The sequence below is a fragment of the Argopecten irradians genome, chromosome 3, assembly GCF_041381155.1.
Source record: "Argopecten irradians isolate NY chromosome 3, Ai_NY, whole genome shotgun sequence".
NCBI lineage: Eukaryota > Metazoa > Mollusca > Bivalvia > Pectinida > Pectinidae > Argopecten > Argopecten irradians.
Genome location: NC_091136.1, coordinates 64861735 through 64889143, shown reverse-complemented (window position 1 = coordinate 64889143; position 27409 = coordinate 64861735). Strand labels below are relative to the sequence as shown.

General features: G+C 34.9%; 1 protein-coding gene across 1 annotated transcript in view; it reads left to right on the top strand.

The window, feature by feature from the left end:
* Positions 1–27409, top strand: part of LOC138319790 (spectrin beta chain-like) — a 194996-nt gene that overhangs the window by 148464 nt on the left and 19123 nt on the right. The window contains 30 exon segments of the mRNA XM_069262923.1: positions 661–852; positions 1091–1177; positions 3988–4106; positions 4359–4587; positions 5375–5496; positions 5665–5725; positions 6023–6124; positions 6283–6471; positions 6795–6872; positions 6999–7262; positions 12108–12254; positions 12660–12797; positions 12924–13049; positions 15712–15842; positions 16035–16221; positions 16328–16528; positions 16715–16810; positions 17009–17143; positions 17412–17594; positions 17743–17934; positions 18161–18316; positions 18722–18939; positions 19227–19416; positions 19541–19639; positions 19916–20098; positions 20250–20363; positions 22354–22445; positions 23416–24005; positions 24591–24779; positions 25698–25763. Coding sequence (XP_069119024.1) covers positions 661–852; positions 1091–1177; positions 3988–4106; positions 4359–4587; positions 5375–5496; positions 5665–5725; positions 6023–6124; positions 6283–6471; positions 6795–6872; positions 6999–7262; positions 12108–12254; positions 12660–12797; positions 12924–13049; positions 15712–15842; positions 16035–16221; positions 16328–16528; positions 16715–16810; positions 17009–17143; positions 17412–17594; positions 17743–17934; positions 18161–18316; positions 18722–18939; positions 19227–19416; positions 19541–19639; positions 19916–20098; positions 20250–20363; positions 22354–22445; positions 23416–24005; positions 24591–24779; positions 25698–25763 — 4876 coding nt within the window.

Here is a 27409-nt window from a genome sequence, read left to right as displayed (position 1 = left end):
GGGTTCGATTCTGGTCAAAATCTGTCAATATTTGCAAGAGTTACGGACCTTAAAATAGTCGAAACATGGCTTCCGCTTGAAAACTTTAGTATTTATTGTCCGGTTTCAACCAAATTCGGTATATTGCTTTATATCAATGAGATCTGAGATGGGTTCGATACTTTTCAAAATCCATCAATATTTGCAAGAGTTATGGAACTTGATTACTTCACCTAAATTATTAACAATATTTTCAACTGTAAATAAATATTTTTTGTGATGCTGTGCAGGCGACACATCCACTTCCATGGAATTCTTGTATTATAACATTGTAAGTCCATTACTTGATACTACCGTTAAACAAGTATTCCTTTATAGTTTTATTATAACATTGTAAGTCCATTACTTGATACTACCGTTAAACAAGTATTCCTTTATAGTTTTATTATAACATTGTAAGTCCATTACTTGATACTACCGTTAAACAAGTATTCCTTTATAGTTTTATTATAACATTGTAAGTCCATTACTTGATACTACCGTTAAACAAGTATTCCTTTATAGTTTTATTATAACATTGTAAGTCCATTACTTGATACTACCGTTAAACAAGTATTCCTTTATAGTTTTATTATAACATTGTTAGTCCGTTACTAATACCTGTGAGGTTTTCTCTTACAGAAAGGAAATGAGTTGGTGCGGAGGAAACACCCCGAGTCAGACAGAGTACGTCAGTGTATGCAACGTTTCTCCTCCAAATGGAACGAACTGCTACAGGGATCCAGTAACCGTGGCAAAGGACTGGAGGAAGCTAAGGATATACTCAAGTTCAACGAGCAGGTCAACAAAGTGGAGGCCTGGATCAGAGAAAAGGTAAAGGTCACGGGTCAAGGTCACAAAGTCTACAAAATCATTTGTTATTCCATCAGTTTGCCAATATTCATGGACTGGAATATCAACTGACACTATTCAAGGTCAACTCACATAACGATCCTCTTTAAGATAAATGTGCTGGAATACAATCATTCACTGATATCATTATCTCGTGTTAGTAACATAATTATATAAAACAAATTAAACTATTTAATGACTTGGTCCTATTATACTACAGGAAGCACTGGTCAATGCTGGAGATCTTGGTCGAGACTACGAACACTGCTGTGAGCTACAGAAGAAAGCTAACGATTTGGAATCAGCCGTAAGTTGATGTCACTATAGTCTACTGTAAATATTGGCTATAGGTGTCAGTACTAGTGTTGTAACCCTTATATTTACGGTGGTTTGTAATGTATCTAATAGTTGAGCACAATATCATTTACAATATTTTGGCAGTTTTTGTTTTGCATGTTTTATAACCCCTGACACAACCAGACGATGAGCTTTAAATGTTGTTTATAGAAGAGAAGTAATACAATAACATTAGGGATGATATATGATTTGAGCTTTATTAATAATCTTTTGAAGAATCTGTCTTTATTTTTAACCAAAGAATGACAATTGATATTATGATAACTGATAATATATGAAATTATGATATATGAAACTATATTATTATCCCCCGCCCAAAGAAGTTGGCGGGAGATATACAAATGGGTTCCGTCCGTCCGTCTGTCCGTCCGTCTGTCCGTCCGTACGAATGGTTTCCGGAGCATAACTCTAAAACCAGTAGAGATATTTCCACGAAACTTCATACACACATTGGTCTTATGGTCTAGTAGTGCCTTTTGCTATTGTTAGGTTTTCATTTTTTGCATTTTTTCCGTAACCATGGAAACATTGCTGGAAATATCATATTTTTGTACCAGGTTCGTTTCTGCAGCATAACTCTAAAACCAGAAGAGATATTTCCACAAAACTTCATATACACATTGGTCTTATGGTGTAGTAGTGCCTTTTGCTATTTTAAGGTTTTCACTTTTGTACTTTTTTCTGTAACCATGGAAACATTGCTGAAAATGGCAGATTTTTGTGTAAGAATCGTTTCCGGAGCACAACTCTAAAACCAGCAGAGATATTTCCTCGAAACTTCATAGACACATTCTTTTTATGGTCTAGTAGTACATTCTTTTTATGGTTGCTGAAAATATCATGTAGTACCTTTTGCTATTTTTAGGTTTTCATTTTTTGCACTTTTTCCGTTACCATGGAAAACATTGCTGAAAATATCATGGTAAATGCTACTTTGCAAAACTCCACCCAACAATTGCAGCCCCCGAGGGGCGGGGCCAAAGGGCTCTACTTGAATTATACTCCATCCTTATCTTTCTTTAGCTCAACTTCCTTTTTCCTGTTTTTTTTTCATACACATAAGTCTCCATAATCAAACTTACTTCAGCTTTGATATCTCCATTGGCGGGGGATCTGAATGACTATGTCCTTGTTGCTATGTTAACTATTTTCTATGAGCTCTGTCAGGATATCACGGTTTAAATGTTGAAAATTTGACACAATTAATGAAAATATCAAAGAGTAATTATTAGAAAAATATTGATAATGTATGAAAAGAAGTTGTGATGTTGGATAAAATGCCTTGAAAAATTGAAACATACTTACACACTTTTTTGTAAGATTAGTTGCAAATTGATATACTTTCTATTCTATTCGTTTTAATTCCCCTGCACATACTAAATTCGTATTTAGTCCTGGTTATAAGTTAAATGTTGGTTATACAGTTGTTTAACACAAACTAACCTTGTATTACAGGACTCTTTTGGTGTAAGCACTTACATTTTTACACCCCTCTCTGTCCACCACCTCACCTTCAATCTCCTCTAGCACTAGACACCAAATCATGTTGAAAGCTTGACAAAGAGTGGTAGATAATGTACAACACCAGTCATCTCAGAGAATCTCAATACCTAGGATATAGCAATCTCTCTACTGGCTTACTTGTATGATCAATATCATATTCCTATCATAGATTCATGAAATATTTCTAGTGTGTGTGAAAACCTACAGTCTTCAGATTATTGATTTTGTTGCTAAACAATATCCTTGTTGATGTTAGGATAGGAGTATGCTAATTCAGTCCAATGTTGTGTAAGATGTCTATTCACAGAATTTGATAGCTGTACCATTATATGTTATATGTATTTTATATAAACCTGGATCTTCCTTTTCCAAGATTCCACTTTATCACTGCATGATATGTCTGTACCTATATCTAAACACCACTTCTCCCACTGTTTATTGCTTCTCCTTGGTTACAACATTTCCCAGAATTCATTGTTTATTTGTCTTCACATGAACTGTTTTGTGATGCTAAATGTATATTTATGTCATCCTACAAATAAACACATGTTGAATCAGGTAAAATGACTGCAATGCTTTTCTGTAGGAAATGAGCTGCAATGATGTTACCCTGTTGAAGAGTCACCATGACAACTATTTGATGATTTTAATCTGATGCCTACATTCCACTATTACTTAAGTGCTTGATTAATAGCAATAGTAATGTGTGAGATTTCGTTTAAAGAAAAGTGCATGTAGTTATAGAAGAAGTAAAACTTGAGGTGTTTGAGTGGAGTTATAGTAATTTTCCACATATATAAATTAAACTACACAATTGAGATTCATACTGTCATATCATCGTTTTTGTTTTTATGTAAACTTTCTTTGTAATCTCTGGTGTAATAATTTATTGCTGTTTCTATCAGGGTATTACTGCAAATTTAATAAATTATCTCCCCTCTCAATCGTTTAATAATTCAATTATCTCCCTTGTACAAAGTTTCATGGTCAATGCAGGTGATGAATTATCCCCCCTGTTGAATCACTTGGTTATCTCCCTTGTCTATTAATAACACTCTGTACCAGACGATGTGATTACTGTTGATGTTAGTTGTCTTCCCTGTCTAATGTTTAACCATTGATTATCTCCCTTGTCTAATGATTACTTTCTGTAACTGACAGGCCATTACTGTAGATGATGATAAGTTATCTCCCCTGTGTAATTTTCAACCACTCGATTATTTCTCTTGTCTGATAAATGTTTTCTGTACCTGACAGGGTATTACTGTAGATGATAGTCGCATCAAGGCTATCAATGATCTGGCCACCAAGCTCATCTCGCAGGGACGAACAGACACCATGGCTGTCAAACAAAGACGTGACGAGATGAACCAGAAGTGAGTTAATATCAAATAAACTAACTCATCACTGCCAGTCTCGATTTAATCTGGGAATTTTTTCAGTGATTGTTCAATAGCGAGTTATATCAAAAATCTTTTCTAAAATTGCTGTTTGTTCTTTTTTGTGATTCTGTCTGGTGAATAACACATTATTATGACCTGTACTTTGTAAGACATTGTCAGGTATAAGTAAGTCTTTAATCCATCTCCATGGCTACTACACTGTAACCAATCTTTGTTTATCATCAGATGGAAGGGCATCCAGGGTGACCTTGATGGCTACAAACAGAAGTTGGCCGCTGCCCTTGAGATTCACGCCTTTAATCGTGATGTAGATGACATAAACGATCGCATCAATGAGAAGGCAGCTCTGTTGGCGAGCGAGGATATGGGAAAGGACTTACCTGCTGTGGAGGCCCTACAGAGAAGACAGGAGGAGATGGAACGGGACATGACAGCTCTACAGACACAACTAGAGGTACCTCATAACAACTACTGACATTTCATGTGCATGTTAGTAAATAGCCAAATTTAAACAGAAATGCAAAGCAAGAAAAAAATTTACATAAGAAAAGTGATTTCAAGAACTGATTCTTCTGCTAATAGTTGTTCAAGAGTGTTAACATACAAGAACAATTTTCTTCAAAAATCACTTCTTGCATTAACATTCTTAACTCTTTTTGTACTTTGCACTCTTTCCGGATTCTGCACCGGAAGTAGTTATTAGTCTCACCAAAAAATACTGGGCAAAATGTCCAGTTTAAGGTAGTTTTGGTGTGCTAATTCCTTTAATTTAAACATGCTAAGGTCAGTGCATTTACTTAAACTTACTTAGTAATGATATTACAGCTTATTTAAAGCGTGCATCAAGATTTTTATTTTGAATGAAGGTGCAACAAACAATTTACCTCTGCCATAAAAAAGAAATGCATGTTCAAAATAATTACTTATCTAGCATGAAGAAAGTTTATTTGAAATTAAAATACTTTTCATATATCGCTGCATTGAAAATTGGAATATACAAGGAAATTTATTGTGAAGAATGAACGTCAATACAGACAGCTGACAATGAGGAAGAGGGAGGGTAAAATCCTGTTGACGACAACAAGGAAGAGGGAGGGTAAATCCTATTGACTATAGTCGACACCGTATAATCACTACCAGTACAGAAAGAGTTAAACAGTATACTTATACCTATTAACAATTGTAGCAAACATTTTATGAATGTTTTGTAAAGAGATATGTGTTTTTGTTGCCGTGAACAGAGAATTGAGCTACAGTGTCGACAGCTGTGTAGTAAGTACCCAGATATGGCAGATTCTATTCTGGCAAAACAGAAGGAGGCACAAGACAACTGGGAGAAACTGGAGGACCTCTCAGACCTCAGGTAGGCATGGCAACGGGACCAAATGTCTTCACAGACTTAGAAGTTGTAGTGTTTGTTTTATAAAGTTTTCTGAGTTATCATTTACATTGGAATCATTTATCCAGACTAAAGAAACAATGCAGAATTTATATTGGAATCATTTTATACACACTCATTTCCCTTTTATAGGAAGTCCAAACTTGTGGAATCCTACAAATTACAGAAGTTCCTGACAGACGCTAGAGAGCTGGTAAGTCATTACATTCATAAAACCTTTTAGAGTGTGGTTACTTGTTTAGTAAGATAAACTGTCTGATGTAGAATATTGTAAACCTGACAGACTCTAGAGAGCTGGTAAGTCATAACATTCATAAAACCTTTAGAGTGTGGTTACTTGTTTAGTAAGATAAACTGTCTGATGTAGAATATAAAACCTTTAGAGTGTGGTTACTTGTTTAGGAAGATAAACTGTCTGATGTCTGTAATAGATTTGTGGAGTATTTGACAGAGGCAATGTATACCATGTATTTGACCTTGACCTTTACAGATATCCTGGTCAGGTGATATGACCACGAGGATGAATGCTGCGGACTTGGCCAAGGATGTACCCGAGGCCGAGAGTCTACTGCAGATGCACCACGAACGCAAGGTATGTAAAGACAAAAGAGGACTTCTCAAAGTACTAAATGATCAAGGAAGATTCAACAAAACAGAACATTTTCTTACATTCAGCAGTACATTGAAGGTACTCATAAAAAGTTCCTTATTTGTTACCACTGTTACCATGTATGTTTATCTGTTGTCTAGGCGGAGATCGATGGCCGTAAGCCCCACTTCGCTGTTGTTAGAGAGTTTGGTAACAAACTTATAGAGAACAAACATTACGCAGCTGAGGAGATACAGAAGACCATTGGTCAGCTTGACCACACTAAATTATCACTGAATGGAGCCTGGGACAAACGCAACATAGTACTCACTCAGTGTCATGACCTCCAGGTAAGGTCAAAGGTCAAACTCATGTATGCTAATGCAATAGGTATTATAGTTATTCACGGATAAAAAAAAAAAAAAAAATTGGAAAAAATGTAATTATAATTACAAAGATTAACTACCCTATACACTACATCCTGTTTTAGTGATTTCCCTGGTAATTCAAACCAAAGGCTATGTGTGATGTCCAATCCTATTGACATATTAATATAAATATCTTTTTGTCAATAATATATTTGGAAATTGAAAATTGAAATTGAAATATATACCAAAGATATAAATTTGATTGTAAATATTTGTAATAAAACGACACTTTGTCTGTTTGCCAGGTTTTTATTGAGACAGCAGAACAAGTGGAGTCGTGGATATCTACGAAAGAGGCTTTCCTATCTAATGATGACCTTGGGGTGAGTTGATATAAGCTGAGTTGATATAAGCTAACACAAAGATAATAATCACAGTACCAGTGACTTAGGTAATCTCCATAACCATCAAGTGTTCATGTGGCAGTAATAATACTATTGTGGTTTCAGAATACCTTGTATAGTGTTGAAGCCTTGATCAAGAAACATGATGGATTTGAGAAGGCAACAGCAGCTCAACAAGACAGACTGGAAGACCTGAAACAATTTGCACAGAATCTGAGAGAACAGAACCACTATGCCACACATGAGATCGTAGACCGGTGTCAGGCAGCCTCAGAGAGGACAAAGAAATTCATGGACCAGTCAGCTGCCAGGAGACAGAAGTTAGAAGATTCGAAAAACTATCAGCTCTTCCTTAGAAACCTGTATGAAGTAAGTCACCAGTATGGTGTGTTACAAGGTAACATATCTATAGACATGGATAACAACTGTCTCCAATATCAACTTTATAGATAACCTATTGGTACTTCTGTAAGTACGTCACAAGTATGATGTATTACAAGGTAACATATCTATAGACATGGATAACAACTGTCTCCAATATCAACTTTATAGATAAACTATTGGTGCTTCTGTAAGTAAGTCACCAGTAGGATGTATGACAAGGTAACATATCTATAGACTTTTGGTACTTCTGTAAGTAAGTCACCAGTAGGATGTATTACAAGGTAACATATCTATAGACTTTTGGTACTTCTGTAAGTAAGTCACCAGTATGGTGTGTTACAAGGTAACATATCTATAGACATGGATAACAACTGTCTCCAATATCAACTTTATAGATAAACTATTGGTACTTCTGTAAGTAAGTCACCAGTAGGATGTATTACAAGGTAACATATCTATAGACTTTTGGTACTTCTGTAAGTAAGTGACCAGTATGATGTATTACAAGGTAACATATCTATAGACTTTTGGTACTTCTGTAAGTAAGTCACCAGTATGGTGTATTACAAGGTAACATATCTATAGACTTTTGGTACTTCTGTAAGTAAGTCACCAGTATGATGTGTTACAAGGTAACATATCTATAGACTTTTGGTACTTCTGTAAGTAAGTCACCAGTAGGATGTATTACAAGGTAACATATCTATAGACATGGATAACAACTGTCTCCAATATCAACTTTATAGATAAACTATTGGTGCTTCTGTAAGTAAGTCACCAGTATGGTGTGTTACAAGGTAACATATCTATAGACTTTTGGTACTTCTGTAAGTAAGTCACCAGTATGGTGTGTTACAAGGTAACATATCTATAGACTTGGATAACAACTGTCTCCAATGTCAACTTTATAGATAAACTATTGGTACTTCTGTAAGTAAATCACAAGTATGGTGTATTACAAGGTAACATATCTATAGACATGGATAACAACTGTCTCCAATATCAACTTTATAGATAAACTATTGGTGCTTCTGTAAGTAAGTCACCAGTAGGATGTATGACAAGGTAACATATCTATAGACATGGATAACAACTGTCTCCAATATCAACTTTATAGATAAACTATTGGTGCTTCTGTAAGTAAGTCACCAGTATGATGTATGACAAGGTAACATATCTATAGACTTTTGGTACTTCTGTAAGTAAGTCACCAGTATGGTGTGTTACAAGGTAACATATCTATAGACATGGATAACAACTGTCTCCAATATCAACTTTATAGATAAACTATTGGTACTTCTGTAAGTAAGTCACCAGTATGATGTATTACAAGGTAACATATCTATAGACATGGATAACAACTGTCTCCAAACTATCAACTTTATAGAATATCAGCTCTTCCATAGAAACCTGTATGAAGTAAGTCACCAGTATGGTGTGTTACAAGGTAACATATCTATAGACTTTTGGTACTTCTGTAAGTAAGTCACAAGTATGATGTATTACAAGGTAACATATCTATAGACTTTTGGTACTTCTGTAAGTAAGTCACCAGTATGGTGTATTACAAGGTAACATATCTATAGACTTTTGGTACTTCTGTAAGTAAGTCACCAGTATGGTGTATTACAAGGTAACATATCTATAGACTATTGGTACTTCTGTAAGTAAGTCACAAGTATGGTGTGTTACAAGGTAACATATCTATAGACTTTTGGTACTTCTGTAAGTAAGTCACCAGTATGGTGTATTACAAGGTAACATATCTATAGACATGGATAACAACTGTCTCCAATATCAACTTTATAGATAAACTATTGGTGTTTCTGTAAGTAAGTCACCAGTATGGTGTGTTACAAGGTAACATATCTATAGACATGGATAACAACTGTCTCCAATATCAACTTTATAGATAAACTATTGGTACTTCTGTAAGTAAGTCACCAGTATGGATGTATTACAAGGTAACATATCTATAGACTTTTGGTACTTCTGTAAGTAAGTCACCAGTATGGTGTGTTACAAGGTAACATATCTATAGACTATTGGTACTTCTGTAAGTAAGTCACCAGTATGATGTATGACAAGGTAACATATCTATAGACTTTTGGTACTTCTGTAAGTAAGTGACCAGTATGGTGTATTACAAGGTAACATATCTATAACATGGATAAACTGTCTCAATATCAACTTTATAGATAAATATGGTGCTTCTGTAAGTAAGTGACCAGTATGGTGTATTACAAGGTAACATATCTATAAACTATTGGTGCTTCTGTAAGTAAGTGACCAGTATGGTGTGTTACAAGGTAACATATCTATAGACTTTTGGTACTTCTGTAAGTAAGTCACCAGTATGGTGTATTACAAGGTAACATATCTATAGACTTTTGGTACTTCTGTAAGTAAGTCACCAGTATGGTGTATTACAAGGTAACATATCTATAGACATGGATAACAACTGTCTCCAATATCAACTTTATAGATAAACTATTGGTGCTTCTGTAAGTAAGTCACCAGTATGATGTATTACAAGGTAACATATCTATAGACTTTTGGTACTTCTGTAAGTAAGTCACCAGTATGGTGTATTACAAGGTAACATATCTATAGACTTTTGGTACTTCTGTAAGTAAGTCACCAGTATGATGTATTACAAGGTAACATATCTATAGACTTTTGGTACTTCTGTAAGTAAGTCACCAGTATGGTGTATTACAAGGTAACATATCTATAGACTTTTGGTACTTCTGTAAGTAAGTCACCAGTATGGTGTATTACAAGGTAACATATCTATAGACTTTTGGTACTTCTGTAAGTAAGTCACCAGTATGATGTATTACAAGGTAACATATCTATAGACTTTTGGTACTTCTGTAAGTAAGTCACCAGTATGGTGTGTTACAAGGTAACATATCTATAGACATGGATAACAACTGTCTCCAATATCAACTTTATAGATAAACTATTGGTGTTTCTGTAAGTAAGTCACCAGTATGGTGTGTTACAAGGTAACATATCTATAGACATGGATAACAACTGTCTCCAATATCAACTTTATAGATAAACTATTGGTGCTTCTGTAAGTAAGTCACCAGTATGGTGTATTACAAGGTAACATATCTATAGACTTTTGGTACTTCTGTAAGTAAGTCACCAGTATGGTGTGTTACAAGGTAACATATCTATAGACTTTTGGTACTTCTGTAAGTAAGTCACCAGTATGGTGTATTACAAGGTAACATATCTATAGACATGGATAACAACTGTCTCCAATATCAACTTTATAGATAAACTATTGGTGCTTCTGTAAGTAAGTCACCAGTAGGATGTATTACAAGGTAACATATCTATAGACTTTGGTACTTCTGTAGTAGTCACCAGTATGTGTACAAGGAATACTATAGACAGAACAACGTCAATATCAACTTTAGAAAACTATTGGTGCTTCTGTAAGTAAGTCACCAGTAGGATGTATTACAAGGTAACATATCTATAGACTTTTGGTACTTCTGTAAGTAAGTCACCAGTATGTGTATTACAAGGTAACATATCTATAGACTTTTGGTACTTCTGTAAGTAAGTCACCAGTATGGTGTGTTACAAGGTAACATATCTATAGACATGATAGTCCATCAATATATATAACTATTGGTACTTCTGTAAGTAAGTCACCAGTATGGTGTATTACAAGGTAACATATCTATAGACTATTGGTACTTCTGTAAGTAAGTCACCAGTATGATGTATGACAAGGTAACATATCTATAGACTTTTGGTACTTCTGTAAGTAAGTGACCAGTAGGATGTGTTACAAGGTAACATATCTATAGACTTTTGGTACTTCTGTAAGTAAGTCACCAGTATGGTGTATTACAAGGTAACATATCTATAGACTTTTGGTACTTCTGTAAGTAAGTCACCAGTATGATGTATTACAAGGTAACATATCTATAGACTTTTGGTACTTCTGTAAGTAAGTCACCAGTATGATGTATTACAAGGTAACATATCTATAGACTTTTGGTACTTCTGTAAGTAAGTCACCAGTATGGTGTATTACAAGGTAACATATCTATAGACTTTTGGTACTTCTGTAAGTAAGTCACCAGTATGATGTATTACAAGGTAACATATCTATAGACTTTTGGTACTTCTGTAAGTAAGTCACCAGTATGGTGTATTACAAGGTAACATATCTATAGACTTTTGGTACTTCTGTAAGTAAGTCACCAGTATGGTGTATTACAAGGTAACATATCTATAGACATGGATAACAACTGTCTCCAATATCAACTTTATAGATAAACTATTGGTGTTTCTGTAAGTACGTCACCAGTATGATGTATGACAAGGTAACATATCTATAGACTTTTGGTACTTCTGTAAGTACGTCACCAGTATGATGTATGACAAGGTAACATATCTATAGACTATTGGTACTTCTGTAAGTAAGTGACCAGTATGGTGTATTACAAGGTAACATATCTATAGACTATTGGTACTTCTGTAAGTAAGTCACCAGTATGATGTATGACAAGGTAACATATCTATAGACTTTTGGTACTTCTGTAAGTAAGTCACCAGTATGGTGTATTACAAGGTAACATATCTATAGACTTTTGGTACTTCTGTAAGTAAGTCACCAGTATGGTGTATGACAAGGTAACATATCTATAGACTATTGGTACTTCTGTAAGTAAGTGACCAGTATGGTGTATGACAAGGTAACATATCTATAGACTTTTGGTACCTCTGTGAGGCACTTCTTTGTTATACTCATAAAAAATAAATGATTGTTGTGATTTACCCCATCCTGTTTGTAATTAGGTGTCTAACTGGATTAATGAGAAGCTCCAAGTGGCCCTTGATGAATCCTATAGAGACCCGACCAACCTACAGGCCAAACTACAGAAACACCAGGCATTCGAGGCAGAGGTGACCGCCAACAGGAACAGAGTGGACGCTGTGGTAGAGGTAGGCTATACACACATCATCCCAAAGTTTGAAGCCAGGGCAAAGTTTGGACATTGTCCTGATTGTGTTTATTAGGGTAAATTTGTGAGATTAACAGTGTCCAAAGTTATATTAGTTTTACCATATTTTATTGACCTCAATGAACAATGGGGATTTGGCAGTGAAATACCTAAATAGCTAATAGTGCAGTTATATGTATAAGTTGTTTACTGGTTATCAATAAGGTATCATACTCATGTAAAGATATTGTGTCTTAAGTTCAAATGAAAGCTATTAAAGTTATTCTTTGTAGGTGTAATACAATTTGAAACTTTTATAATATTGAAGTTGATTCGAAAGGTTTAGGACTAACATTACTTGTACTCATCATTGCTTACACACTTTCTATACTGTACCAATGAACAGGAGGGCAGCGGTCTAGAGAAGGAAGACCACTACGCCAAGACGGATATAGAGAAGCGACTTAACGAGTTAGAGCTGAGTTGGGAGGCTCTAATGGCAGCTAGTGCTGAAAAGAAAGACCGACTTCAGGACGCGTACCAGGTAATACTGACTTGTCAAACACTAATCACAGGTGTAGTTACGTTACAATAATTCTGGCTAGAATATTTCATGTCTCACTACCAACAGAGCTAGAGATGTAAACCAAGTGTTTGATTGTTGTTGTAGGCGTTAATGTTTAACCGTGTGGTGGACGACCTCATGTCCTGGATGGAAGACGTGGAGTCACAACTTATGTCAGAAGATCACGGCAAGGACCTCACATCTGTCAACAACCTCCTCAAAAAACACCAGGTCAGTTATCTTCACATGTATTTATAACCTTTTATAAAAGGTCACCTGTCTATAGATGACAATGTTCATTGTCCAGTGGTAATTTTATGCAAATTCCACTTTATAAAAGGTCACCTGTCTAGACGACATCGGTCTCTTCCAAGGCGAAGTTCTCTCACCAATTTTATACAGTCTTTTTGTGAATGATTGCGAAATGAATTTTATAAAAGAAAGTTGTCAACCGGTTGAAATTGGTATGATATCCCTGTTTTTAATTATGTACGCAGACGATACAGTGCTTATTGCAGAAAGTCTGCATGCTTTACAAACTATGTTGGATGCAATGTTTTTGTATAATAATGAATGGAAGCTTACACTTAATGTAGAAAAAACTAAAATTGTAGTTTTTAGAAATGGTGGTATTGTAAGACAAGAAGAAAAATGGTTTTACAACCATAAAGAAGTAGAAGTGGTAGATGATTTTAACTACCTAGGTATGTTTTTTAATTATAATGGTAAATTTAACAAAACTCAACAACATGTAGCTGAAAAGGGCAGAAAAGCATATTTCGCATTATCAAATAAATTTAAAAGCCATAGTTTTAACGCTGAAACATTATGTTCAGTATTTGACACTTACGTAAGAAGTGTATTAGTTTATGCATGTGAAGTATGGGGTTTTCATAGAGCACTTGAGGTTGAAAAAGTACATGTTACTTTTTGTAAAAGAATTCTAGGCGTCGGTAAAAACACTTGTAACGATCTTGTATACTATGAGCTAGGTAGATTGCCTATGCATATTATCCGGAAAATGAAAATATTGAAATACTGTGTAAAACTTAAAGAAACCGATAATTGTATATTAAAAGCATGTTATGAGCAAAGAATATTAGATAATGATGATTGGATCATGAATGTACCAGCCGAATTGATTAAGCTAGGATTGGGGTATTCGTGGAATAGTACGTATGAGAGTAATATTGTATATTAACTAATTGAACAAAAATTTTATGATGTATGTACTCAAGTAATTTTAAACAGGATACAGAATTCCTCAAAAGGAATTTTATATCAACATCTGGTAGACAATTTTGGTTTGCAATATTATTTAAAGAAACCCATTGATCAAAAGTATAAAAACAGTATTACAAGGATACGATTAAGTAGTCATAAGTTAAATATAGAAAGTGGTAGGTTTCAAAATGTAGCACGACCTAATAGAATTTGTACAGTTTGTAATACCAATGATATAGAAGATGAGTTTCACTTCATCCTTAAATGTCCTTTTTATACTGAAACCTTATTATTTTTATCATCCAAGTGTGTTCAAACTTGTTCAATTACTCAGTGTAAATAATGTTAAATTTTAAATAATATCGGAAAATTCTTAAAACTTGCATTCCAGAAACGTTCTCAGTCTCTTAATACGCCGTAACTGTATAGTATCTGATGTATAATAATTGTGTGCTAATGTTTGTGTTTTATTGTATACAATCACTCTCCGTACATGTTTAAATTATTCAATATGTATTAAAATTGTACTTTGTGTCTTATAAGCCGCAAGGCTTATGGAAATAAACAAATTGAAAATTGTTCACTGGTCCAGTGGTAACATTATACAGATTCCACTTTTGTAAAAGGTCACCTGTCTATAGACGACAATGTTCACTGGTCCAGTGATAACATTATACAGATTCCACTTTTATAAAAGGTCACCTGTCTATAGACGACAATGTTCACTGGTCCAGTGGTAAAATTTATACAGATTCAACTGTAGAGATGGTGTAGATCACTCCGTCCACAATATCTGTAATATTATAACCAGTTTTCCATAACCATGTGCTTGTTAATTATACATGGGAGGATAATAAGACATGTGCTTATTAATTATACATGGGCTTGTCAATTAGACATTGGCTTGTTAAATAGACATGTGCTTGTATTTAGACATCATGTTAATTAGACATGGACTGGTTAATTAGACATGGACTTGTTAATTAGACATGAGCTTGTTAATTAGACATGTGCTTGTTAATTAGACATGTGCTTGTTAATTAGACACATGCTTGTTAATTAGACATGTGCTTGTTAATTAGACATGTGCTTGTTAATTAGACATGTGCTTGTTAATTAGACATGTGCTTGTTAATTAGACACATGCTTGTTAATTAGACATGGGCTTGTTAATTAGACATGTGCTTGTTAATTAGACATGTGCTTGTTAATTAGACATGGACTGGTCAATTAGACATTGGCTTGTTAATTAGACATGAGCTTGTTAATTAGACATGGACTGGTTAATTAGACATGGACTTGTTAATTAGACATGTGCTTGTTAATTAGACATGTTCTTGTTAATTAGACATGTGCTTGTTAATTAGACATGAGCTTGTTAATTAGACATGGACTGGTCAATTAGACATTGGCTTGTTAATTCGACATCTTGTTAATTAGACATGTGCTTGTTAATTAGACATGTGCGTGTTAATTAGATATGGGCTTGCTAATTAGATGTGGGCTTGTTAATTAGACATGGACTGGTCAATTAGACATGTGCTTGTTAATTAGACATGAGCTTGTTAATTAGACATGAGCTTGTTAATTAGACATGAGCTTGTTAATTAGACACATGCTTGGTAATTAGACATGGGCTTGTTAATTAGACACATGCTTTTTACTACAGATGCTGGAGCAAGATATCCAGATCCACAGAGAGAAAGTGACTGATGTACAGGACGCTGCTCAGGTCTTCAAGGAGGCTAAACACTTCATGAACAAGGACCTACAGGTCAGGGCCAAGGAAACATCAGACAGGTACGTAGCTGTCGTACAGGTAGTTCTTAATCCTCCACAACAAGTACATTTTAAACAGATTAAATCTTTGACTTCGTTGTATTTTATGTGATTTTCTGAAAGTTTTTTAAATACCCTAAATCTACTTACTGTCCAACTACAACTAGTCCTTGACACCCTTGGCCTTTTCTGAATATTGCTATTGCCTTACAGGTACAAGTCGCTGACTGAGCCTTGCACTATCCGTCGTGATAATCTGGAGGAAGCATTACTGATGTACCAGTTTTACCGTGACGTCGAGGACGAGATGTCATGGATACAAGACAAGAAACCAGTGGCCTCTTCCACTGATCTGGGGGCCTCCTACCCCGCCGTCCAGAACCTCATGAAGAAACACCAGGTATGGGTCAGTCTAAACACAGAAGGCATTTTTGTATGGTCAAATGTAATTAAAGTATGATTGAATAGAGGCTTTAATTTTGAACCCTCACTAACTCGTGTTTTAGGCTTTGGAGGCGGAGATCATCGCCCATGAACCTCTGATTGATGATGTGGCCAGTAATGCTCAGAGGATGATTCAATCCAAACACTTTGCCAGTCAGGACATAGAGATGCGGCTAGACGAACTACACCGCGACCTTCAGCAACTCAAGGAACAGACATCTGTCCGCAAGGTCACGCTACAAGACTCTCTGGAATCTCAAAAGGTAAAATTGTTTAAAATATTTTTAAATGTGAAAAATCTTTGATAATTGAAGGATATTAAAAACTAACATTTGGGATGTTCTGTAGAGTATTAGACTAGATGATTGGGTACTTTGAGCTGAATTAAGTTTCTGATATCATTCATAGTGAGAATGATCCTGTTGTTTATGGTAATGTTTGTGTTTCAGTTCTATGCTGAGATAGCAGAGGCGAACAGCTGGATGGATGAGAAAGTTCCTGTCCTCAGTAGTCCTGACTATGGCAAGGATGAGGATACTGTACTAGTAAGGTCATAGGTCAAATAAAACCACAACTAGGTCAAAGATCATATGTCAAATAAAACCACAATTAGGTCTTAATGAAGTCAGCCTTGACTAGATCCTAGATGAACCACAGCAAGGCCATAACTAACAATAACAACCAATTCCTAGGTCAAGGTGTGATTGATTGAAATGTAATCCTAGTTTCTTTTTGTATACCAGGCCTACTCAAAGAAGTTGGATGCCCTTGAGAGAGACATAGACAACTTCAGTAACAACATTGGTGAGTTGGCGGCACTGAGTCGGACATTGGTGGACAAGGGTCACTACGATAGCGACAACATCAAGAAACAGCAGGTAAGGTCACCTTTACTTAAACTGATATCCCGTGAGGTGGTCCATCCAATCGTTCATCACTAAAGAGAGATTTTAAGAGTTAATACACAATTTTGCTGAAGCGAATTCTCTTTGCTTTTTTATGTTGACTTCCATGGGTTGCTCCATAGTAAGATTGCTGGTATTTGATAATTAATATAATTGTAACATATGCACAAACTTCAATTTTTGATCAATCATTAAAATTGATTTCTTTGTCTAATCTGTAAATGATATTGATATTCTGTAGGCATCTGTTGAGAGTAAACACAGCCATCTGCAGGATCTTTCCAGTCAACGCAGAGTTCGACTTAATGATACGAGGAAACTTTACGAGTTTTACCGCGAGGCTGAGGAGGTGACTGTCTGGATCTCTGACCGTGTCGTCATAGCAGCATCAGAAGACTATGGACAAGATCTGGAGCATGTTGAGGTCAGTAGAGCTTATTTGTTTAAAATAAGAATCAGCTAATATATAAATTGGAAAGAAACATTTCATTATTGACGAAAATGTGAAGTAAGAGTTTTTCCGAGAGAAGTGTCATGTGAATATTTCTAAAAAACATTACCTTTCCTTACAGATGTTACAACAGAAGTTTGAAGATTTCAACCACGACCTTAACTCCAGTGAAGATAGGATCACGAAAGTTGAAACCATGGGAAATGCTATGGTTGAAGTACAACACTTTGAGTCCGAGAAGATCAAAATGAGATTGGAGGAGATTAATCAGATGTGGCTAGAATTAAAGGACGTCACCAAGGCAAGACAGGATGTAAGTACATGTACTGCAAGGTCAAGGTCAGGTCCAAGGTAAAAAGACTTAATCTCTTCATAATAATTTGTTTTAACACAGTATCTTGAATTATCATAAATTTTGTTGAATTTTTGAAGTAGAATATGAAAAGGATTTTCTGGTTTCTATGGAAGCAAGATCATTTGATGTAACTGTTAGTACAGTAATTACAATAACTATTATATAACAATCTGTTATTCCACAGGCCCTAGCTGCTGCTAAGCAAGTACATATGTACGGGAGAGATGCAGACGACACTTTGGACTGGATCCAGGAGAAGGAGGGACTAGTTACCAAGGACGACTTCGGCCATGATCTGGAAAGCGTGCGGGCTCTACTAAGTAGGCACGAAGGACTAGAGGTAAGTTTGTTGTAGGCATGAGGTATTTGTTACTGATCTAACTATTTATCAAAGTAAAACATATACAGTAGTGTATAACCAATACGGTGAAAAGGTATGTACAATAGACCTCAATAATCCAAATACCTTTGTTCCCAGCCTACTTGGCGACATAACATCTTCTGGAGTATTGTATGAATTTTATTAAGGAAATCAACATCCTATTCCCAAAATGAATACATGTATCTGGATTCAGAATTCCAGTTTTCAGACTGATGAGTATAAATAAAGTTAAGAAATATATTCCCCACCATTTCCGTTCAGATTGTGTTATTTCTGGACTATCGGAATCCATATTATAAGGGGTCCACTGCAAGTATGATGTTCATTGGTTACCCATAAATGACCTTGACCTTGTCTGTACAGCGTGACCTTGCAGCCATCAGTGAACAGGTGGAGTCTATCACTAAGGAGGCGGAGAGACTGATCAGTCAGTTCCCAGACGCCCAGGAACATATCGCCATGAAACACGAGGAAATGGTACAAGCTTGGAACAACTTAGTGGAGAAGGCTACACTACGTAAGGAGAAACTACAACAGGCAGATCAGCTTCAGGTCTACTTCAACGACTACAGAGAACTCATGTAAGTTACCATGGATACTGTGTATAGTAGCTTCTATTCTTTACTTACAACAGTCTTCTATAAAAATTCTTTAATTGCTTCTGGATTCAGTTTTATCACATGTACATTTAATGTAAAGAAAAAAGTCAACATTTCAACAGTGTAAGCATAATACAAAATATTTAAACATACAAAGGAAGTCCTAAGCTGCATCATTTAAATATTTTTTCCTTTATCTTAATAAATTGTAAGTTATAATATTGTGTGAATGAGGTAAAACTTAAACCAGAAAACATTTTCTGTTACAGAGCCTGGATTAATGAAATGATTGCCATCATTACGTCGGAGGAGCACCCACGAGATCTATCCTTGGCCGAGGCCAAGATCACATTGTGTAAGGAACACAAGACTGAGATAGACAGTCGGGAGGAGGTAGTCAACACGTTCAGGGAGACCGGGCAGATCATGATCCAAAACGGCCACTTCCTGTCTGATGAGGTTCGTACTCGGGGTGTACCTAATCTATTTCTCCTGTTTAATTAGGAAACCAAGAATATGAATAACGCAGAAAAGCTTAAAATTGTCTGAATGCTGGAATATTGAAATAAATTTCTCGTTTCAGATCCAAGAGAAAGTGAAGGATCTAAACTCGGCCTGGGAGGCATTGAAGAGTACGTTTGAGACATACAAACGAATCTGTGAACAGAACCTGGAGGCTCAGGTCCGTAGATATTTGTAACTTTAAAGGATACTTCAGTCTTTTACCTAGTTTTAAGACTTATTAAAAGACATGAAATACAATTAAAAGTCATTATCCCCAATGTGAAAAAATAGATTTCTTATCTGTTATCTTGTTCTTTTTATGAATGTTTAATGAAATATGTCAAAAGGAAATAAAATGGAGTGAAGAGATCAATTACATTTTTTCAGGAAACAGTTTAAGGAATGCAAAATTAAAGTGTCCTTGAATAAGCATGTGAACTTCTACTGTTTTCAGCAATTGAAACACGAGATGGAACAGTTAGAAGCCTGGATGACTATCAGGGAACCTTTAATGAAGGAGAAGAACTATGGAGGCAATATACAGACTGTGGAAGAGCTTCTCAGGAGGCAGGACGACTTTGAAAAAACGGTCGAGGCTCAGTCAGAAAAATTCAAAGGAATATGTCGTAGAACACAGGTAAGACATAGTACCTATCGGGTCAATTTGAAATTTTTATCTCCATAAAAAAGAAAGAAGCATTTGCATTCTTTGTTTACAATCAAAGTTTATTTAGATGAATTTATAGTTTTTCGACTAAACTTTTATTGAATACTGTTTTAATTTCCAGTTAGAACAAGCTGCCCTTGACAAGAAACAGCAGGAGATTGAGCAGGAGAACGCTAGACGCGAGATGGAGAGACTGGAGGAGATTCGTAAACGTGAACAGGATAGAATCATGGAGGTAAAATTCTCCGTTACTAATGACTTTGTTTGGTGTTTGTCTTGTCACTTTATTTGGTGTTTGTCTTGTCACTTTGTTTGGTGTTTGTCTTGTCACTTTGTTTGGTGTTTGTCTTGTCACTTTGTTTGGTGTTTGTCTTGTCACTTTGTTTGGTTTTTGTCTTGTCACTTTGTTTGGTGTTTGTCTTGTCACTTTGTTTGGTTTTTGTCTCGTCCTTTTATCTGTTGGTAATACTACTTCTCATATCTAGGAGCTGATGCTGATTTGTATACACAAGAAGAATTGGACTACTTTCTGGAAATGTAGTTATGATTTAGTTCTTTATGGTTACTTGCCGCCATATAATGTGGTCGTGGCATGATGGTGCTATCAATTGTTTCAGATAGGTTTACTTGATGTTTTATTACAGAAACTAGATATATGTAGGTTTACTTGATGTTTTATTACAGAAACTAGATATATGTAGGTTTACTTGATGTTTTATTACAGAAACTAGATATATGTAGGTTTACTTGATGTTTTATTACAGACACTAGATATATGTAGGTTTACTTGATGTTTTATTACAGACACTAGATATATGTATGCTGATCAGAAAAATGAACAAGTTTGGTATTCATTTTAAAACATTAAAGATGAGAAGGAAATTGAAGTAGATGTTTGGTAAATGTAGCTGCATGTTTAAAGTGTGTTTTGTGATTCCTTGTTGGGTATATACCATAAAGATTTGTCATGTTGGATTGAAGAAAATACAAAAGGCAATAGTGTTTCATTATACCATTCATGTATACTTATGCTTAAAAATAATCAGAAATAAAATTTGTGAAGAAAATATTAATATACAATTTCAACCAAAGATGGATGGATTCAACAAAGTCTATTAGCTTGTTATTTTAACAGGAACATTCATCACCTACCATTTAAACACTGTCTTTTTTGCAGACTGTGCTGAGTGTATGTTTGGTTTTTTTGCTTGTTCAGTGTTTTAACTACATTAGATTTGCTGCTTAAAACTGTTGTTTTGTCGTGTACCGTTGCTAAATTCTGTTTTAGCTGGAATGATGTTTTAAAAGTTGTTGTATGACGCTAATCTCTACAGTATTACTCAGATTGACTTTTCATTCACGTTTTGTTTAACATTCATATATTCTTTTGAGTTTTGCAAATCAATATACAATATACATGTAGTGTTTATTGCTGGATAGTGTTTTCAATAAACCCAGATTCTACTTTATTAATTAGTTCTCTGGTGCATAAGTTAAACCAAAACTCTTCTCTTGTCTATTACTTTTTAATGAGAATTAAAAATATTCTTAGATTAGAAATTAATTGTCTCTTATGTGCAATATACATCACAGAGAATTTCACACATGGCAAGTTTGATCGGTTATTTATTCTTCTTTTTAAAGTTTTAATGTTAATTAAATGTTAACAATGATGAAAATATGAATTTTTCAAACTTATCTTTTCTCACACCTGAAGAAAATTTACCTGATAACTTAAATATATGTGAGAAGTATTGTAAGACTTTAATTGGGATAATTCAGTTGATTAGTAAGTGTTCTGTGTTGCATGACGGCTTTTTGATTATCATAATTGTAGTAATCGTGTCAAAAAAATGCAGGAATTTTATTCAGAGATAAAAGATTCATTTTCAATATAGATTGTTCTGAAATATTGAAGCTTGATTGATAAAACGATATCAACGAAATACATACACATTTAGAGAAATGATGATTGAAGTAATTTGTATTGAAAGTTAATGAAAACAATACCGTTCCTAGAATTCCCTTTGTTGGCTTTCCTTTGTATGTACAGCTATTTCAGACATCGCTTAGCATGGATGGATAACTGTTATGGCTTTTACTCACCATGCAAGCACTCTGCTAGCTATTTTGATTGGAGCCTAATTAACAATGTCCTGTTGTGGAGGATTTGAGGAGAGCTATAATTGTAACACTTTAAAATGTGTTGTTTGTTTATTTTACAGGAAAGGAAACGAGAGGAGGAACAGAGGAAAGCACGAGATGTCCTCCTGCGACGACAGAAAAGTGCTGATGTCTCGTCTGATGAGGAGGATGGGTAAGGACAGAAAGTTATCAGGTGTACACTTCTCACAGTGTATATAGAAAAATCTAGTGTTTAATTATCAGGTGTACACTTCTCACAGTGTATATAGAAAAATCTAGTGTTTAATTATCAGGTGTACACTTCCCACAGTGTATATAGAAAAATCTAGTGTTTAATTATCAGGTGTACACTTCTCACAGTGTATATAGAAAAATCTAGTGTTTAATTATCAGGTGTACACTTCTCACAGTGTATATAGAAAAATCTAGTGTTTAATTATCAGGTGTACACTTCTCACAGTGTATATAGAAAAATCTAGTGTTTAATTATCAGGTGTACACTTCTCAGTGTATATAGAAAAATCTAGTGTTTGATTATCAGGTGTACACATCTCACAGTGTATATAGAAAAATCTAGTGTTTAATTATCAGGTGTACACTTCTCACAGTGTATATAGAAAAATCTAGTGTTTAAAGATCAGGTGTACACTTCTCACAGTGTATATAGAAAAATCTAGTGTTTAATTATCAGGTGTACACTTCTCACAGTGTATATAGAAAAATCTAGTGTTTAATTATCTGGTGTACACTTCTCACAGTGTATATAGAAAAATCTAGTGTTTAATTATCAGGTGTACACTTCTCACAGTGTATATAGAAAAATCTAGTGTTTAATTATCAGGTGTACACTTCTCACAGTGTATATAGAAAAATCTAGTGTTTAAAGATCAGGTGTACACTTCTCACAGTGTATATAGAAAAATCTAGTGTTTAAAGATTTAATTTTGATTTAAATATTTTACTCATTAGGTACTGCATACTAAATAAACTATTGAATGATCACTGCTCAGAAATCTTAAATATTTGATTAGAAATGTACCTGTTCCTCATGGTTTACATAGAAATGGGTTGACCTGCATTGACAAATTGATCCATAGTATACATGATAATGTAGTATCTGTAATAATGTGGTTCATTTTTAGTGATAAAGACAAGTTGGATCGTAACACAGTGAAGAATCTTATTGGCCGATCACATAGTATTAAGAAAAATAAGGGAGATAAGAAAGGCGACAAGGAGAGTGGTGGAAAGGAAGTACGAAGAGCAATCAGTTTCAAGTCTCGTACAGACGGGGCCAGTTCCCCGCCCCCAGTGCTACACAAGGCTTATGAATTCAGACAAGGGGAGGGCATAGTTCAGAATGACAGTGATGAGGTGGATGCCCCCACCCTGCCTGATGCCCCACCCCCAGAGATGCTGGGTGTTACTGACCAACAAGGTGTACCCGCACGGTCACCTCAGCTTAGTCCCAAACAGAAACGTATAGAGACACTCAAAGATGATGGTAAAGAAAAGAAAAAGAGGACTCCTAGTTTTAATCTTCGGAGACGAACACGCAGTTTCAAGGAAAAATATAAACTCCCTGATAATTTACCACCTGCTGAAGTTGAAGGACTTTTAGAACGTAAACAGGAATTACAAACTGGTGGTAAAAAAGCTACAATTCGATCCTGGAAATCTATGTATACTGTGTTGTATGGACAAATTATGGCATTTTTCAAAGATAAAGAAGGTAATATATTATTATTGTCGTTATGGCTATGACCAAAGTTTACCATATTCATGACTGTATTAGTTAGGGTACATATTTAAGGATAATTTTACTGTATTAGTTAGGGTACATATTTAAGGATAATTTTACAACAGATAGTGACATAAATGAAAAGATGACAAAGACATGTAATGACCTTGACTTTCATTTTGAAAGGTCACACATGGCAATACACATTGAAATTTGTATTTTATATGCTAATTAGTTCAAAGTTCATACATGGCAATGCACATTGAGATTTGTATCTTGATAAGTTACCTAGGTCACATATTCTTAGTATAATACATATTTGAATGTCAAAATGAAATATTGGAAAGCTTGCTAGTCTTTGATAATAATAAATATTTCTACAAAGATCTGCATGTTTCAACGCTGAAACTGTTGGTCACATTGAAGTGTCATAGAGGCTATCAGGGTATATTATCACTTCTTCTAATTAAATTTCTCTGACTAATACTACATAAGGCATTGAATGTCATTATCTTTGACTTATTGTTTCACTATGAATTTGTGTCCATTTTTGACCTTGAATCCTCTGTATTTCAGCGTCTGTGGAGAATGTGCCCTGTGCTCCGTCCTTATTTATACACAATGCATATTGTGAAGCTGCCAGAGACTACCACAAAAAGAAAAATGTATTCCGACTACGACTCAAAGATGGTGCTGAATTTTTATTGGAGGCTGGAAATCAGGGTGAAATGAATGATTGGCTGTCAAAAATCAGTCATTTTGCAGGTAAATATTCCAAGACATTGAAAGCCCTAGAATCTACTAGATGTAAAACTCTGGTATTGTAACTTCTTAATCATATAATTCTGATCAAGTAAATAATGTATAATATCACCTGACTGCCTGCTTATCTTATATAATATGCTAATTCTCTTGGTGTATCTAACTAATTTGTGTGCCTATTAAATCACTGTTAGAGACATTTACTCGGCTCTACAGGTAATCAGAAATTGTATACCGTTTATATTATATAGGAGTGGCGATTGTTAATTGTGGCATAACTAAAGTAAGGAAACTGGGGAAACAAAAAAGTGTTATCATAAATGAAAATTATAAAAAATGTAGGAGCTACATATTTGTGTATAAATCGTTATACAGCCTAAATTGGATGATCGATACATTCATTGGAATGTTATTTACATTGACCATTACATTAAAGAATTAAGACTTGCCTTCATGATATCATTGTATGATAGTAACTTCCTTACCTATTTAAACGGCTCTTAATGATTATTGTTTCTGGTATTAGTGTCGCCACAGATAAACAAGGGGAGAATGTAGGATCATTGTGTAGTATACATTATTTAGATCACAGTAGCTATCAGGTTATAACTATAAGGGGTAGGGTTTGAAGTTTGCTTATTAACTTGAGGTGATGCTTATTGAATGCTTATTAAAGTTGTGATGCTTTTAGCAGTGTTTGATACACACACAAAATGGTGAACTAATATACATGTACATACATAGTTCAATCAGATTTATTTATTAGTGAATGAAACAAGATAATTCACTGAATACTCCCTAATCGTGTATGTACGTGTATAGTCACCTGTATACAATATATTCATATCTAAGTATAATCAGTATCCAATATTCATCTATCATTATAATTACTCATGATATTTTACTTTATGCCCTCTATAGCTCAGTTACCCATGCACACAGATTCGGAATTCGTACATGTGTCTGATCAGGCGGATGACCATGGAGGTGACTTATATTCACTTGTATTCTCCAGATTTTTGCCATATTTCCTGCTTTTTTTCACTTGACCATTTTTTTCTCTTTGTGTAGCCAGGTTTTCTGTGTAGCACAGTCAACAGCTCTGCATTCATCTTAAATATACTGTACACTACACCCCGAAATGAAGCCAAATATTCTGTGAAACAAAAAAAATATAAAAAGAGAGGAAAAATTATCATTTAGATAGAAAATAATTAGTCAACCAAGAAATAATATTGATTTTTTTTTCAGCTATATGAAAATGATATTTGCTATCAGTTTAGTGCATTCATCAGTTGCTTGATTGACTGGTCGTACAGGACAAGGGTTATCTCCCCTTATCACACCTCCTACACAACAGATACTAACTAGTTGAACCTTTATCCTGTATGACCTACCATAAAACTTTTTACAATGAATGTAGAGTAAGGGTGCTGTGATACAGTATTGTTTGTGTTTTATTTGTCCATTCATTGTTGCTAAGCAACCCATTTTAGCAGGAGGTCCCCAGGATAAATACCATTAAGACACTTTCATGTCTGTTTACTTCTATTACTAATCACTCTGACACTTATTTAGGGACTTAATCAGGTATGTCCAATTTAGTGAGGATACAAATCAGAAAGTAATAGAAAAAAGAAAAGATTTCAATATGTCAGAAATCAAAGTGAATATGTTGGTAGATATAAAATTAGCCGATGGTAATAGCTACTGCAGTACATTAGTTACGTATTGGTAATTAGCCGATGGTAATAGCTACTGCAGTACATTAGTTACGTATTGGTAATTAGCCGATGGTAATAGCTACTGCAGTACATTAGTTACGTATTGGTAATTAGCCGATGGTAATAGCTACTGCAGTACATTAGTTACGTATTGGTAATTAGCTGGTGGTAATAGCTACTGCAGTACATTAGTTACGTATTGGTAATTAGCCGATGGTAATAGCTACTGCAGTACATTAGTTACGTATTGGTAATTAGCTGGTGGTAATAGCTACTGCAGTACATTTGTTACGTATTGGTAATTAGCCGATGGTAATAGCTACTGCAGTACATTAGTTACGTATTGGTAATTAGCCGATGGTAATAGCTACTGCAGTACATTAGTTACGTATTGGTAATTAGCCGATGGTAATAGCTACTGCAGTATGTTGGTAGATTGGTAATTAGCCGATGGTAATAGCTACTGCAGTACATTAGTTACGTATTGGTAATTAGCCGATGGTAATAGCTACTGCAGTACATTAGTTACGTATTGGTAATTAGCCGATGGTAATAGCTACTGCAGTACATTAGTTACGTATTGGTAATTAGCTGGTGGTAATAGCTACTGCAGTACATTAGTTACGTATTGGTAATTAGCCGATGGTAATAGCTACTGCAGTACATTAGTTACGTATTGGTAATTAGCTGATGGTAATAGCTACTGCAGTACATTAGTTACGTATTCTTTTTTTGGCCTGTGTATTGAATATGAGCTAGATTGTTTCATTATTAATAGATAATTGAGATTCACTCAGACTGAGGTATTCCAACATTGTTTAAGACACCAGAGATAAGATCATCTTAATACATGTAAATGTGTCAGGCTATCTAGGGATTGCAAGGAGTCAGTTATATACAGTTTGAACA